Source organism: Podarcis pityusensis (assembly GCF_964106645.2).
Source record: "Podarcis pityusensis genome assembly, chromosome: 4".
In the NCBI taxonomy this organism is placed as follows: domain Eukaryota; kingdom Metazoa; phylum Chordata; class Lepidosauria; order Squamata; family Lacertidae; genus Podarcis; species Podarcis pityusensis.
Window position 1 is genome coordinate 66,764,564 of NC_138027.1, and position 16,097 is coordinate 66,780,660.

The window sequence follows — 16,097 nt, forward strand, 5'->3', positions numbered from 1 at the left end:
AACATTTTGTTGCAGATCCCACTTATACTAACCTATGTTGCAGTAAGATTTATAACAAGATAATTTCTATGATGTTCTTTGAACCGTAAAGCTATCTAAAATTTACAGACATTAGCATTTATATTTTAAATGCTAACTACAGTGGTACCTCAGGTTAAGTACTTAATTCGTTCCGGAGGTCCGTACTTAACCTGAAATTGTTCTTAACCTGAAGCACCACTTTAGCTAATGGGGCCTCCTGCTGCTGTCATGCCGCCGGAGCATGATTTCTGTTCTCATCCTGAAGCAAATTTCTTAACCTGAAGCACTATTGCTGGGTTAGCGGTGTCTGTAACCTGAAGCGTATGTAACCTGAAGCGTATGTAACCCAAGGTACCACTGTAATATAAGTCATTGTAATTTAAATAGTTTGTAATATTATTAGTGTTATATTTTTGCCTTTTAACTTTTTTTTTTTTTTTACTTTTCTCTGTGATTTATCTGTAGATCACCCGTATTTCATTGGTGTCCAGTTCCACCCAGAGTTTTCCTCAAGGCCTATGAAGCCATCGCCTGCCTACCTTGGCCTTTTGCTTGCTGCAACAGGGTCTCTCAGTGCCTACTTGCAACGTGGATGTAAATTGTCTCCTAGGTAACTTTGGTTTTTTTTGTTTTGTGTGATTGCTGCTTCATAAAAAGCCTTCATGATTGATGTGCAATTCCAGAAAAGCAAAGTTACTTTTGAAGTGTTTATTATTAGTTATTATGTGTACTAGAAAAGTTCTGAATAATGATTAGTTTTAAAAGGTCATTTGATGAGTTGATATATTGCTTTTTCTATGAGAGCCAAATAAACGTAGAGGTTGAGAAACCCACCCCTAAATCCCAGGCAATTAATTAAGTCATGATTGTCTGCAGGGAACAAAAGCTGATTATCATAAAAGATTTCTGGATTTCTAACTTCCCTTTTTAATTTATGGATGTTTCACAGGAAACAATTACTTGGATTCAAAGGTCTCACTAAATAAGTAAAATATACTTCCCTGGAGATTGGGAGAGGGGGTGTCACTGACCAAATACAGAGGAAGAGGGACCCTCTAGAGCAGACCTTTCCAAACATTTCCTGTTGGTCACACACTTTTTAAACATGCATCATTTTGCGACACAGTAATTCAGTTTTACTAGCAAACCAGAGGTTAAACTAACCCCTTTCCAGCCCCGGGAGGAGCACAATGTGTGTTTACACAACACACCCACAGACTGCAGCCGACACACTAATGTATCGTGACACACAGTTTGGATAGCTGTGCCCTGGAGTGAGGGTTTGGGGCTGCAGACAGTAGGAGGAGAAGATTGGCAATACCCCCACCCCATATGAGAGCAAGTACCATCTTTTCATACAAGATCCTTAGATTATTAGGATTATTTATAATTTACACCCTTAACTGAAATAGTAACAATTTGTAACAACTTATAATCATGTTCGGGACATGGGTGGCGCTGTGGGTTAAACCACAGAGCCTAGGACTTGCTGATCAGAAGGTCAGCATTTCAAATCCCCGTGACGGGGTGAGCTCCCGTTTCTCAGTCCCTGCTCCTGCCAACCTAGCAGTTCGAAAGCATGTCAAAGTGCAAGTAGATAAATAGGTACCGCTGTGGTGGGAAGGTTAACAACATTTCCGTGCGCTGCTCTGGTTCTCCAGAAGCGGCTTAGTCATGCTGGCCACATGACCCAGAAGCTGTACGCCGGCTCCCTTGGCCAATAAAGCAAGACCCCAGAGTCACGACTGGACCTAATGGTCAGGGGTCCCTTTTTATAATCATGTTCAGTCTAGAGCCATCTCTAAACAATACTGTGTTTTGTATTATTAATTTGTAACAGCGATTGTAAATTGTAACAGACTTCCAAAATGCCATGCTTTTTATTTTCATACAGAAATTGGTTGCTTTCAGCTGATAATGTTATATCTGTACCGAGATATGAAAGAAGAGAAATGGCTTTTGTATAATAAGAGATAAAATATATGTTCTTGAATTAATTCTTGAAATTACATATTAACCGTGCTATTAACTTCTAAGTAAGTGTGTTTAGGATTGCAGCCTAAAATACCTCGACATGCTTTTTCACGTGCCCCACCCCCTTCTCCTCCGTTTCCAAAGCAGGAAGAGACAAACCAAAGTATTGGCTCAGTGTTATGTACAGAACAGTTCTTGTGGCTTGTTTCTCTCTGGGCACACTGCAAGAAGAAGCCAAGACCAAATGTTTTGTTCTTCTCATGGTTTGTTTTCTCCCAGGTTTGGAAAGGGTGTGTAACCGTAGCTTAACTTGGTATGTTGTGTGAACCAGGTCATCGTATTTTAATATCTTTTTAATTTTTTGTGCAATATGCAAAACTGTTTCATAATACCATGTTCTATTCCATGCTTCCTTGGGTACATTCAGAAGAAAGTAAGTACAGCAGCAGTAAGTACAAGATCTACCGGTATGTCTCTGACCATGTTGTTACTAGTGCTTTAAAATCAGTGACTATCAAAACACCCCTCATTACAACAGAAGCTAGTACCAATCGCTCCTCTCAATTGGAGTCCCCATCAGCAGGCACTCTGCTTCCCAGGGTCAGGGGCAAGCTGAATCTCAACTGAATCCTTGAGAACAGTGCTGTGTCCCCCAACCTCCCAAAAGAACTGCATGGCTGCTATTCTTGTCTTGACTATCATAAAAGCAAACTGCTGCTTTCAAGGACACCTTTCAGCTGAAACTTAAACCTTCTCCTATCCTTGACATGGGATGTGGGTGGCGCTGTGGGTTAAACCACAGAGCCCAGGACTTGCTGATCAGAAGATTGGCGGTTCGAATCCTCACGAGGGGGTGAGCTCCTGTTGCTCCATCCCTGCTCCTGCCAACCTAGCAGTTCAAAAGCGCATCAAAGTGCAAGTAGATAAATAGGTACCGCTCTGTCGGGAAGGTAAATGCCGTTTCCGTGTGCTGCTCTGTTTCCCCTGAAGCAGCTTAGTCATGCTGGCCACATGACCCAGAAGCTGTATGCCGGCTCCCTTGGCCAGTAAAGCGAGATGAGCGCCGCAACCCCAGAGTTGGACCTAATGGTCAGGGGTCCCTTTACCTTTACCTTTACCTTATCCTTGACATTGCTGAGGATGGGTTGGGATGATAGAGATGTTACTGAGACTGGGTGGAATGGTAGGAGTGTCTCCCCCCCCCCCCATGGTCTCCTCAATCACTTTTCTTCACTTAGAAAGCAGTCAGAGCACAGAGAAGGTTTGTTGTTGTTTTGTAATCAGGTGTGGAGGGAGCTGATAACCATGGGGTGCCTGGGTGCCCAACAACACAGGGCTGGAGAATCCAGCCCAAATAAGAGCTTGTTGAACAATTCACTTCCTCGCGGTTACAGAAATCTTGGTGATCCCTATGTATCAAAGCAATAGAAGTTCTTGTTCAGAAATGGAGAGTCAATGGATTCATTCAGTCACCCGTATACAACCAGAAGACAGTTGAGTAATGGTTTCTGAATGCACCCCCAAAGCATCACCAGCAGTCATGGGCAGTTGCAACTCTGCCATCAGATGGAAATCAATACCAAATGCTGTACTTAGGCTGTTAATGCTTACCAGAACAGCTGCTTAAACCAAACAAGGGTTGCAAGTAGCACCCATGAAATACAATAGTTTATAAGAAGGACCATAATATTTTACTCTGCCATTCTACTGACATAAGAAGATTGACTCAGTTTTGAAAGTTAGAAATATGGCTTGAATAATAACAGATTTTCCTTAAACAAATGTTTGCATCTAGTGACATTCAAGGACGTTTTACAAACTATGTAGCATATGAAACCTGAAAGAGACTACTGCCCTTCAAAAAATATTAAATATGTAATCATTTTCCTAATTTGGAACTCTTGGCTAAAATAAGGGTGGATTCAGATGACCACACTGTTTATGGGTGTTGCATGTTGATTGTGACTGATACACAATTGCTGAACCATGTCAAGTATTTATCACCCGGTGACTCATCACAAAATAGATTTCTCATCTGCTTAGCGCAGCTAAGATGCTATCAGCAGAAAGAAAGCTGTCATATGTTGAGATTACTACTTTGTTAATCATCCTGAGGGAATGAGCAGCCAAAGTTAAACAGTTTTTAAGGTTTACTGATTTCCATAAGGAAGAGCATTTAATATGTGTTTAATTCTTCCACCGAAACTAATGGGATTTGAAAATGCTTTATATCGATTGCTATTGTACTAATAGAGATTAATAGTTGAAGGGGAAGAAATACGATTCTTATTCATTCTCAGGACAGCCACAGGCAGGATTCCCGCATTGCAGGGGGTTGGACTAGATGACCATTGGGTGCCCTTCCTAGTGTACAATACTATGATTCTGAGATTCATTCATTCATTTCTGTTCAGTGACAGCTATGGTGACCTTAGTGATGACAGTTTTCCAGAAAAAGAATATCCCGAATCAGAAAGAGGCTGAACACCGAAGAGGAAGAGCATGGAAGAAACAGGTAAACTAGATCCATAGTGGGAGATTTCCCCCTCCCCCAAAGAAAACCAAATACCAGCTTTAGAGGTGACAACATTTTCTTCCCATTTGCTTCAAGGTAAAATGGTTCAGTTGTTTATTTATGGGCTTGCTTATAGAGATATTAATTGCACATGTAGAAAAAGTTGTTGCATAGTAGTAACTCTTTTTCTTCTTTCTTTCTTTCTTTCCAGTATTAAAAAAAGAAGTGGAAGAAAAGGCATAATTGAAAAGATCATTCCAAGCAGGGGGAAACCTATTACATTTTAAAACCACCAGAGAAGACTAACATCACACAGCTGCTTTCCATATATCTTGTGAAGATCTCCTTGTGTTCCAGACAATGCTTCTGCTGACCCAGAGAAAAAAATCAATTCCATTTAAGCATTATAGCTCTTTTAAAATTGCATAAAGGACTGTCTCACTCTGTCTCATGTTTTCAGGTAAATGTTAGCTTTGTGCTAATTTTTGATGACTGGAAGGTATGGGAATATTTTGAATACATTTCTAAACCATTTGAAATTTCAGAAGCCCTTAATAGCATTGCTTATCAAATTAAAAAATGAAACTGTCCAATATACATAAATATGATCAGTACAGATTTGTTTTACGTCTGTTTCCTTCATATTGTTATTCGATTGACAGATGCCTCTGATGCATTATAACCCTGTCTAATTTCTTAAGTGATGCTGATTTATTTCTATATAGAAATAAAATCTTGGTCTCCACCATTGTACATGATGATTGTCCTTCGACAAAAGTAATGTAGAAAGTATTTGCTGCACAGTACCAATCTAATAAATAATAGAGCAGAAGCTTGTGATGCTACAGATACATAAAATCTGACTACATTAATGAAAAATAATTGGGTTCATCATACATTTAACATAACAGATTGGGGAGTAATAGTTGGAGACAAGCCCATATCTTAGTTTCTATATCTGTGGCATACACATGTTAGGGAGTTGGTTGTGAACATTTAATCCTAATTCCTTGTTTTGGTCTCCCAGCAGAGACTAGTTTGTGCCATGTGATCTCATCTGTTTGGGGATGCTCTAATTTGTGGAATATTCAAACAGCTACTAGGGACACGGGGGCAGTTTCTCTTTGGGCCCCAGAGAGGTTCGGAGACTGGTAACTTCCAGGTACATTTATTTTAGTTAGAACCCTTTTCAGCATGTCTGCTGCAGTAGAGTAGCAGTGTCACTATTGCAGCAGCAAAGGATTGCTTTTTGCCCTGCTTCTTTTGAGAGCCCTTTTGAGGTGAGTGGAGCTATGTCCAGACACGAGCTAGCTTGGTGGCATGCCTATTATTATTATTCTTAGAGGAAGAAAGGGAATAAGAAGCTGTGTGTTTTAATATTCTATGTCACTACGGGAAAGTGCCCTGTTATTCAAGTGCTGTATGTTTTTAAAGCGATTTCCCCTCCAAATAAAATTCTGTACTTTAAGATGATATTTTACCAACTGCATTAGAAAACCATTAGTTTCCTAATGTTCAGGCCAGTGTAACATGTGAAGAGAAAACTGGGAAAAGTAACTTTGTTCTTGTATTTTTTTAATGCATAGATAAATGCTTTGGAAAATTTTATGAGAGTTGATGCTGCTAGATGACTGAGTCTCGGTTATCATACATTGATCGTTGCCATCTAAAGCATGTTAGATTTTCTTAAAGATTTCCTGTAAGTTTAAATTGAATTTTGAAATGTATTAAAATGTTAAATGAAGATATGTCTGTTATTTTATATTGCACTCACTCAATAGAGCATGAAACTCTTAATTTCAGGGTTGTGGGTTTGAGCCCAAGTCCTTCATGGCAGGGATTGGGCTAGTTTACGCTTCAAACTTCACAGTTCTGTTATTCTATTGGCCTAGTGAATTTGGCTAAAAGTTTCATTGGATTTTAAAAAGAAAGTATAGCTCACATGCCCTCTTTCCTTCTGCTGGATAGATTATGGCAAATAGCACTTTCTGACGATTCAGCTGTGGGCTACAAAATAAGCAGGCTTAGGGTGCACACTCTTGTCATGTTTTTATAATTCACACTTCATACATGAGGACTAAAAACTGACTATATAAGACAAAATGTAGTGGCCTAAACATACAGATGGCATCCAGGTTTACATTTTGTTTTCATCTAACCCAGATGAGGCAGTGGGCATTCTGAACCAGTTCTTGGGTTTGCTAAGGAGCTTATTGAAGCGAATAAACAGACCCATTCCAGGCAAAACAAAGTTGCTGTCATTGGATGGTGCTTCTGTCCATTTGGGGGTTTGTTTAATCTGCATTGGATAGAGTTGTACTCCCCCTAAAGGGAAGGCTTGTTGTTTGCAGGTGCTTTTAGATCCAGCACTGTCACTTGAGGCTCAGTAGCAAGCAGTGCCTTTTAGCAGCTTCACCTGATCCATCAACTATGACCCTACCTGTACAGATAGTCTCATGGCAGTTACCTGTACTCTGTTAATCTCCCAGTTGGATTACTACAATGTATTAGATGTAAGCCTGCTTTGAAAACAGTTGATCCCAAACAAGGTAGCCAGCTTAATTGGTGAGGCCTGGTAAATAATCATTTACCAGTCCTTTCGGATCAACTGTTTTCAAAGCAGGCTTACATCTAATCACATTACAACAGGGGCTCATAATCTGCACTAGTTTCCTGTCCATTTCTGGGCCCAGTTCCATATGTAGGTTTTGACCTTTTGAAGACCTAAACAGCATGGGGCCAGGTTACCTGAAGGATTGCTTTCCCCATATATAATGACCCAGACCCTGAGATCTTTGGCTCTCCTCCAGGTCCCCCCCACCTAGTGAAGTATGATGAGTGGCTACTAAGGAGATGACCTTTTCGGTGGTCGCACCTCTGTTCCCAGAAACTCACCTATTTTAGGTGGGATGCTTTATGCCAATTTTAATTGGGTTTCTGCATCATCATCATTATCATCATGATTAGGGTTTTTAATTGTAAATTGTATTTTTCTTTTAATGTCTGTGTAAACTACCCAAAGAATTTGCTTGGATGTGCTGTACAAAAACATAATAAATACATTAAATAAAAATAAATATTTTTGGACCTACCATAACCAGTCTCCAAGGACAGGTACAATCATGTCCATGCTGATATTTACCTCACTTCTGTACTAATGGGAAGATGTACAATGAAGCATATAGATTTTGAATAGGACTAGGAGTTTTTTGAAATGGAGACAGCTAATTACGATCACATAATTTGAATAAACCAGGTATTAACTTTTTATCTGTAATTATTTACTATGTAAAAATAATTTATTATGAGAAAAATGTGCTGCAAAATAAAAGTGTTAATAAGGTCTTCTAAGTTAGTTATGGCCACATGACCTGGAAAAGCTGTCTATGGACAAACACCTGCTTCCTCGGCCTGAAAGCGGAGATGAATTCCGCACCCCAGTTAAATTTGACTGAACTTAACCGTCCAGGGGTCCTTTACCTTTACCTTTCACCTAGGTTAAAAAATAATAAAGAAAAAGCAAAACCATTATTTAGTCAACTATTGACGAGGCCTTAGATGTTGAATCTAAATTAGTTTCTAAGAAAATCAGGGTATGATCCTCAGATCCTTGGCATGTCACCAATTTTAGGAGCATGGGAAACTGCCTTATATTGAGTCCGACTATTAGTCTATTTAACCAGCATGCACTGACTGGCAGTGGCTGTCCAGGGTTTCAGAGGGACTGTGACAGAATGAGTCTTGCTGCTATTAAAGCACAGTGGAGCAACAGAGAAGCCGCCCTGATTGTGCTGCCTTACTAAAAAGACTAATAAATCTTGCGGAAGTTGTTGAGGATTTTGGCTAATCTTTGCATGCAGTAAATATTTGACTCCTAAACACTGGCTATAGAAAGCAGGCAAACAGGTTTTCTAGTTACACCTACAGGTTTTTCAATTGCCTCTGATCGCTGTCCTTAACTTTCCATGAAATAAATGACAAAAATCTCAACAGCTCTTTTATAATCATCCCTTGGGATTATTTTCTTTTAGAAATTGTTGTTGATCTCTCAGGGCAGTATTTAAATAAATTTTGCTCGGAGTATATTTTTACGATCCACCTTATTTCCATGATTGTAAGTAGCTGTAAACTATTTTTAATATTGTGTTTTAATTGTTGGTAACCTGCCCTGGAACCTTAGTGTGAAGGGCTGGTAATAAATTGTGATAATAATGGACTCTCTGAAATGAATGGACCTAGCTTCATCATATTAATTAATTACAGTGGGTCTACTCTGAGTAAGACTTGATTGAATCAGCTTTGCAGGGGATTGGATTAGATGACCCTTCCAACTCTACCATTCGGTGATTCAGTGAATACTACACAAAGAGTTAAAGCAAGGCGTGCATTATTATGGTGGAATACTCTGTTCATATAATTTATATGGAAGGGCAGTAAAACAGGCCATCAAAACATATCCCATAAAATCTGAACTTCATGAGGGATACTTTATTCATCTGTGTACTTAGTTGTTTCCAACTGTTATTACAGTGGAGCTGGGATAAATTTGATGATTCCCCAGTGCTCCAGAGAACATGTGGAGAAGATGCAGCTATAAATTATTAGATCAATTAAAATATTTGCAGTGGAGGTTAGGAAAGCTTACTTATAGTTGTAGTTCAGTTACTTGCTTGAAAGTGAATCCAAAGCATCAATTATTTTGCATACGATGAGCAAGTTGAACAGTTGAGCAGGAAACAAAAGGCGGATTGACATTCCTGGGTTGCTTTCCTTTCTGTGATCTCTTTGCCCTTTTGAGATGATCAGTGCAACTGTGAGGGCATTTTGCACCACCATTTGCTTAATTGTTTTATATATATATATATATATATATATATATATATATATATATATATACTGTTATGTGGGTACCTCAAGACCAGGCATAGGCAAACCCAGCCCTCCAGATGTTTTGGGACTACAACTCCCATCATCCCTAGCTAACAGGACCAGTGGTCAGGGATGATGGGAGTTGTAGTCCCAAAACATCTGGAGGGCTGAGTTTGGGGATGCCTGTTCAAGACAGTGTACAACGATATCAAAGAATAAAATATTTTTAAAAATACTAAAATGAATAAACAAGACAGTAGAAATATGAGAGCTGGCATTTGCAACCAGAAAAATCCATGAGAAACCAAAACACACATATAAATGCATTTTAAGCATGCACTGGAATTCCATAGTATAGTAGTTATTATGTCCGAGTTACATGCAGAAAATACTGGTTTCTAGCCCCTGTCAAACCAGTAAGGTGTTTTTGGGGAAGAGCCATAGCGGTTTTATTTATTTATTTATTTATTTATTTATTTATCCATGGAGCTGAAGGTGACATAGTTCTTCCACTCCTCATTTAACCCCCCACAACAACCCTATGAGGTAGGTTAGTCTGAGAGGCAGTGACGGGCCCAAGACCACCCTGTGAGCTTCACAGCTGAGTGGGGAATCGAACCCTAGTCTCCCAGGTCCATCACTAACCACTGTGCCACCTCAGGCTCCACACTGCTTTGCATATGATAGGTTCCAGGGGCATTCTCTGGCATCTCCAGGTGAGACTGGGAGAGACCCCTGTCTTTAACCCAAAACAGTTACTGCTGGGCAGTGTGGACAGCACTGAACTATAGGGATCAATGGTTTGACTCAGTATAATTGTATCACTGTTACACACAGAGACACGTTAAAAGATACACACCTGGTGCACTTTCTCCCTAAGATTAGTGCTGCGTGAAGGGCCCCCTCCCCTTTCATGAAAGTCTTCGCTTTCTGTAAAAGAGGTACTTGTTTTTTCCTGCTTCTTTCCCAGAAAGTGGAAGAACTTCAAAGACGTTTTCTGGGAGGTACGTGCACCTTACTAAATGTATGAAGTGCACAAGTGGATGTTGTTTCCTTTTCATGTTTCTTTTGAAGCTTAGTCACATAGTCCGCCTAAGAAGCAGTGCCCAAATGTAAGCCTTTGCAAGAGGAGCCCTGTGCTGCACGGTGTTTCATGTTGCTTTTTAACTTTGAAGTTTCTGTAACCCGAGGTACCACTGTATATGTGGCCGAGTGGAACTTCAAAGCTTCAGGTTACAGACTCTGCTAACCCAGAAATAGCACCTCGGGTGAAGAACTTTGCTTCAGGATGAGATCAGAAATTGCGTGGTGGCAGCGCAGCGGCAGCGGGAGGCCCCATTAGCTAAAGTGGAACCTCAGGTTAAGAACAGTTTTAGGTTAAGAACGGACCTCCAGAACGAATTACGTTCTTAACCCGAGGTACCACTGTAAAATGGCAAGCGCAATACCCCCCCCCCCATTTTTTTGACAAAGTTCTCCTGTGCTTTTTTGCAGACCAGTTTGATTCACTCCCATCCTCCTTAGAATTGCTGAAAAAGCTAGTGTTGGCAGAGGGAATATTCGCTCAGCATAGCACGACCTTAGACTTCCTAGTAGTGGCCAAAATAGCTGAGATATATGCCAAGCCTCTGTCTCATACCTTTCCCTTAAAACCTTTCTGCAATTTATGTCTGCTTATATTTTCTGTGCCATAAATCCGATGGCAGGCCTTGTTTGGAAAATGTATTGGGCTCATTTGTTTGTTTGGATAACTTCATAGCGCTCAATTAGTGGAGCCACTGCTTACTATATTTCCAATTACAGTTTCTTGGTGCTGTTGCAGGTTTTTGTTGTCTGGTTTTGCTTTCTAATAAAGTCACTTTATGGAACTGTTTGCGAGCGTTCATACAGAATGAGATGGAAATGGAAATATGTGAGATATTTGAATAGATTAGCATAATTTAGACCATCTATTCAAGTTGCTAATGTAAGAAATCATTTGCAGGTTGATGAAGAGTAATTTTTATTGTGCTTCTGTGCCTAGATTCCTCAACAAACGGTGTGTTGGGTGGCTTGTGCTGACAAAATTTCAGTGGTGTTAAGTGTTTGAAGGAGAAGTCCCCTCCTCCCTGGGCTGCCGTTTCCTTGCAATCCCATTCTAACTGGTCACCATATAGCACCATATAGCCTCCCAGTGGTTTCTTCAGTACAACATAATGGCCCTACAGGAGCAGTGTGCATTAAAGACACCTCCAAATTTACATGGGGATTACATTCTGAGGTGGGATGCAGGTGGCACTGTGGGTTAAACTACAGAGCCTAGGACTTGCCAATCCGAAGGTCGGCAGTTCGAATCCCCGCGACGGGGTGAGCTCCCGTTGCTCGGTCGGTCACTGCTCCTGCCAACCTAGCAGTTCGAAAGCACGTCAAAGTGCAAGTAGATAAATAGGTACCACTCCTGCGGGAAGGTAAACGGCGTTTCCATGCGCTGCATGCTGGCCACATGACCTGGAAGCTGTACGCCGGCTCCCTCGGCCAATAAAGCAAGATGAGCACCGCAACCCCAGAGTCGGTCATGACTGGACCAAATGGTCAGGGGTCCCTTTACCTTTACCTTACATTCAGAGGTACCACATGTTTACGTGAAATTGCGTATATTTGAAACACCAATGGAAAAGCCTGCAAACACTTTCCAAACCTCTGGAAATCCTTGAAAAACCCAGCAGCTTTTACCAGACACCAAACTCCACCACAATTGCTCCCTCCAAACATCCTTGCTCAAACTCCAGCTCTCTACAGGCCTCAACGGTCAGTGCAAGGGCGTCCATTGGTTGGCGTGTATGGTTGTGTGTCAATTGGCCGTTGCCTGCACTTTACTTGGTTCAAAATAGTGTAAGCCAACCCTGCTGTGTTTGGGAACTTTCCTGCCCTTTCTGCAAGGACTTCTGCCCCTCAAGTTCTGCCCTGATGGTACCACTGGTTAGAAAATGAACTGAAGTTCATACCTCTTTGGAGAGCACAGTTCTCATATTGTCCTTGAGAACACCTGCCTGCAAGACTTCCCTTGTTATTTGTACACATCTTTTTACAAGGACCATCTCTATTAGTACCATTTTACTGTTAAGACCAGCGGTGGTAGTGGAAGAGTGTGATTTGTCCAAGGCTTATTACGGCAGACGTTGAACAGAATTGCAAGGTTACTTTCAGATGAAGTTCCAACTCTACATCCTCTGGACCACAGAATCTCTGACCCCATCTCTGGTACTACTTTTAAATCTTTTAAAAGGTCTTGTGAGTGGTTCCAGTTTACTTTTTTTAAAAAAATCCCCTATACAGTTAGCACCTTTTAAATACAGCCATGTTATTGAAAAATAATTTGTGTTCCTTCTGTTTGGATAATTTTTTTTTTAGAGTTTATGAGCTATTTTGATTGCGATGCCATCAATTAATAAAATTCACACATCTTAACACCAGTTTTGCACTAAGGTTCAAATTTTCCTCATGGGCAAAATCCATTTGAGTAAAGCCAAGAAAGATAATGAAATTTTATGTTAGCAGCATTAAATACTTAATTGCCTTACAGCTGAGTATTCATAAGTGACCTGAAACAAACTGAACTGCATCAGAAAATTATATGCTGATGGAACAAAAAAATTAAATAAATATGGAAGTATAGGGTAGAAGAAAATGCCACTAACATTTCACCTAAATACTGTCATGACGCTATGCTAAAATGCATCCTGAATTTGCATTTCTTTGTCATGATTAATAAATACATTAGTACAGTACTGTCAGTCCAGATCACATCCCTACATTCAGCCTCCTCCATGAAAGAATTAAACTGAAGAGGATAATACACATTTTACTATTTCATCCAAAACCCTAATTATGTGCTCCATTAGTATATTGATGTATAAATCCAAATTCTCACAGCATGAGTTTAACTCTTCCAATTTTGTTGTGTTCAGTATGTTCATTAAAAACACCCAAAGGCAATCCATATAGCAGTCTCTTGTTAGATAAATGGGCATTTCTTGTTCAGTAATATGAACAGTATGTTCTAAACTATTCTAGTGCTGGTTCTTTAAAAAAAATAAAAATGCAAAGTTTATAAATTCTTGCTCAATTTTGGTTTTTGTATTCCTGCCCCATCTGTACATAAATCTTGCAGTGTTTGGATAACTATCCCAATAATACTTGGGAAAAGGTGGAATTTGGGCCTCATCTTCACCATCATTGAAACTATCCCATCATTACCTGGTTTTGGATTTTTCAGTCATGGTGCCATGGCTTTGGAATGTACACTTGGCACCTACTTTACAATATTTGTGGTGCCAGGCTTTTTATTTACCCAGGCATTTTAATTTCTATAATCCTTCCATCTTCCTTTTTATTTTTGCTCCGCTGGTGTTGACTATGGTTGCTAACAATGGTTTGTGTATATTGTATGGCATTTTTTTATTCTGACATTCATATCCTGTTTTTTTCTCCAAGAACACCTGCGTCTCCCCCCCCCCAATCTTTTCCTCACAATAGCCATGTGAGGTAGACCCAGCTGAGAGATAGTGACTGACCCAAGGTCACCCAGCAGACTTCATGTCTGAGAGTGAGGGTTTGACCCCTGGTTTCCCATGTCCTAGTCCTATACTTTAACCACTAACATTGTTCTACACTACAGTGGTACCTCGGGTTAAGTACTTAATTCGTTCCGGAGGTCCGTTCTTAACCTGAAACTGTTCTTAACCTAAAGCACCACTTTAGCTAATGGGGCCTCCTGCTGCTGCCACGCCGCCGGAGCAAGATTTCTGTTCTCATCCTGAAGCAAAGTTCTTAACCTAAGGTACAGTGGTACCTCGGGTTACATATGCTTCAGGTTACATACGCTTCAGGTTACATACGCTTCAGGTTACAGACTCCACTAACCCAAAAATAGTACCTCGGGTTAAGAACTTTGCTTCAGAATGAGAACAGAAATTGTTGTCAGTGTTTATACTACATGTTTTTAGATTTGCCTTGAGACAGTCTTTAAACCTCTTTTGTTGACCAGCAGCATTACGCTTTCCATTTTTAAGTTCAGAATAAAGTAGTTGCTTTGGAAGACGACCATCAGGCATCAGCACAACATGACCAGTCCAACGAAGTTGATGTTGTAGAATCCTTGCTTCAACACTGGTGATCTTTGCTTCTTCCAGTACACTAATATTAGTTCGCCTGTCTTCCCAAGTCATGTGTACAATTTTTCGGAGACACATTTGATGGAATCTTTCGAGGAGTTGGAGATGGCGTTTATAAGTGGTCCATGCTTCACAAACATATAGTAAGGTTGGCAGTACAATAGCTTTGTAAACAAGCATTTTGGTTTCCCTGCGAATGTCCGGGTCCTCAAACACTCTGCACTTCAATCAGGAGAAAGCTGCACTCACAGAGCTCAAGTGATGCTGGATTTCGGCATCAATGTTGGCCCTTATGGAAAGATAACTGCCTAGGCAGGAGAAGTGATCAACATTTTCCAACATTACACCATTGAGTTGAATTTGTGGCCCTGCAAAGGGGTTATTTTGTACTTGTTGGAGCAGCACTTTGGTTTTTGGATGGATTGTATGCAGTGCAGGGCTTCTGCCACTAGATAGCGCCTACTCACAGTTTCTTTTCTCAGAGTGTTACTTAACAAGCCCTGCGGGAATCTCTGTGATTTCCCGCCCAAGTAAACCCTTTGTGCTCTGACACTCAACATAATCAAAATCTGGAAAACGGCAGAGATGACCACAAATGGACGATCCTTTAAGTGTCATTGTTCAAGAGGAGGTGTAAAATCAGAGCTGAAATCAGATTTACCCAAAACGTGCAGCTGGAGGAGGATTTCCTTTTAAATATCTTTTCAGGATTTCCCATGGTTTGCACCTTCACCCCCCCCAACCTGCGCTAGGAGTCCAAGCCTAAACGTATCAACTATATAGCCGTCAATCAGATTGTTTACATGCTGAATAAGACCATTAAATGGCACTGCTATAAAATACTTGATTCATTGCCAAAAACAATAATAGCCTTTTAAAAAAATGCTATTTTGAAGTGCACAATGCCCACTTCAAATTGAAATCACATGCCTCACTGGACAAAAGTGCTTTGAAAAGCCATATCTAAATTCAAGTTGTCATTCGTCTTAGAAAGGTTGTTGTGAGTTGCCAATACTCTTCCCAGCATTGCTGGGAATTTGGGTACACTGGCTCGTCCCCCCCCCAGTAGTCTTGCAATGTTGCAGCACCCAACAGCCTGGTCCTTCTTATTTTTAGCCTTCATTTTAGTACAGGGATAGCCTAACTTTTGTTGCCTATGCTCTGGTAATCTCTAGGTTAGATTACTGCAGCACATTATACATGGGATTGCTTCTGAAGATAGTTTGGAAACTTCAGCTGGTGGAGAATTTTGTGGCCAAGTTGCTCACTGGGGCAAGACAGGTTGAGAATATTAGAGCAATCCTGTCCCAACTGCAGTGGTTGCCAGTTAGTTTCTGGGCCCAAATCAAAATGTTGCGTTTGACCTATAAAGCCTTAAATGACTTAGGACCACCATACCTCAAGGACCGCTTCTCCCCATATGAACTGCCCCAGACCCAGCAATCATCATCTGAGGCCCTTTCTCATGTGCCTCCTCTGTGAGAGGTCTGGAAGACGGAAACATGAGAACAGGCCTTTTCTGTAGTGGCTCCTTGTTTGTGGAATGCTCTCCCCAGGGAGGCTCA

At 40.6% G+C, this 16,097-nt stretch overlaps 1 protein-coding gene across 6 annotated transcripts in view; it reads left to right on the forward strand.

Annotated features, from left to right (window-relative positions):
• Positions 1–6,254, forward strand: part of CTPS2 (CTP synthase 2) — a 67,052-nt gene extending 60,798 nt beyond the window's left edge. For 5 of the 6 annotated variants that reach the window (XM_081001642.1, XM_081001647.1, XM_081001644.1 and 2 more), the window contains 3 exons: positions 487–631; positions 4,410–4,510; positions 4,722–6,254. In XM_081001642.1, coding sequence (XP_080857768.1) covers positions 487–631; positions 4,410–4,479 — 215 coding nt within the window. In that variant the 3' untranslated portion in view covers positions 4,480–4,510; positions 4,722–6,254. The remainder of the gene's footprint in view (positions 1–486; positions 632–4,409; positions 4,511–4,721) is intronic. The other variant, XM_081001643.1, reaches the window with a different exon arrangement.
• The last annotated feature ends 9,843 nt before the right edge of the window (positions 6,255–16,097 follow it).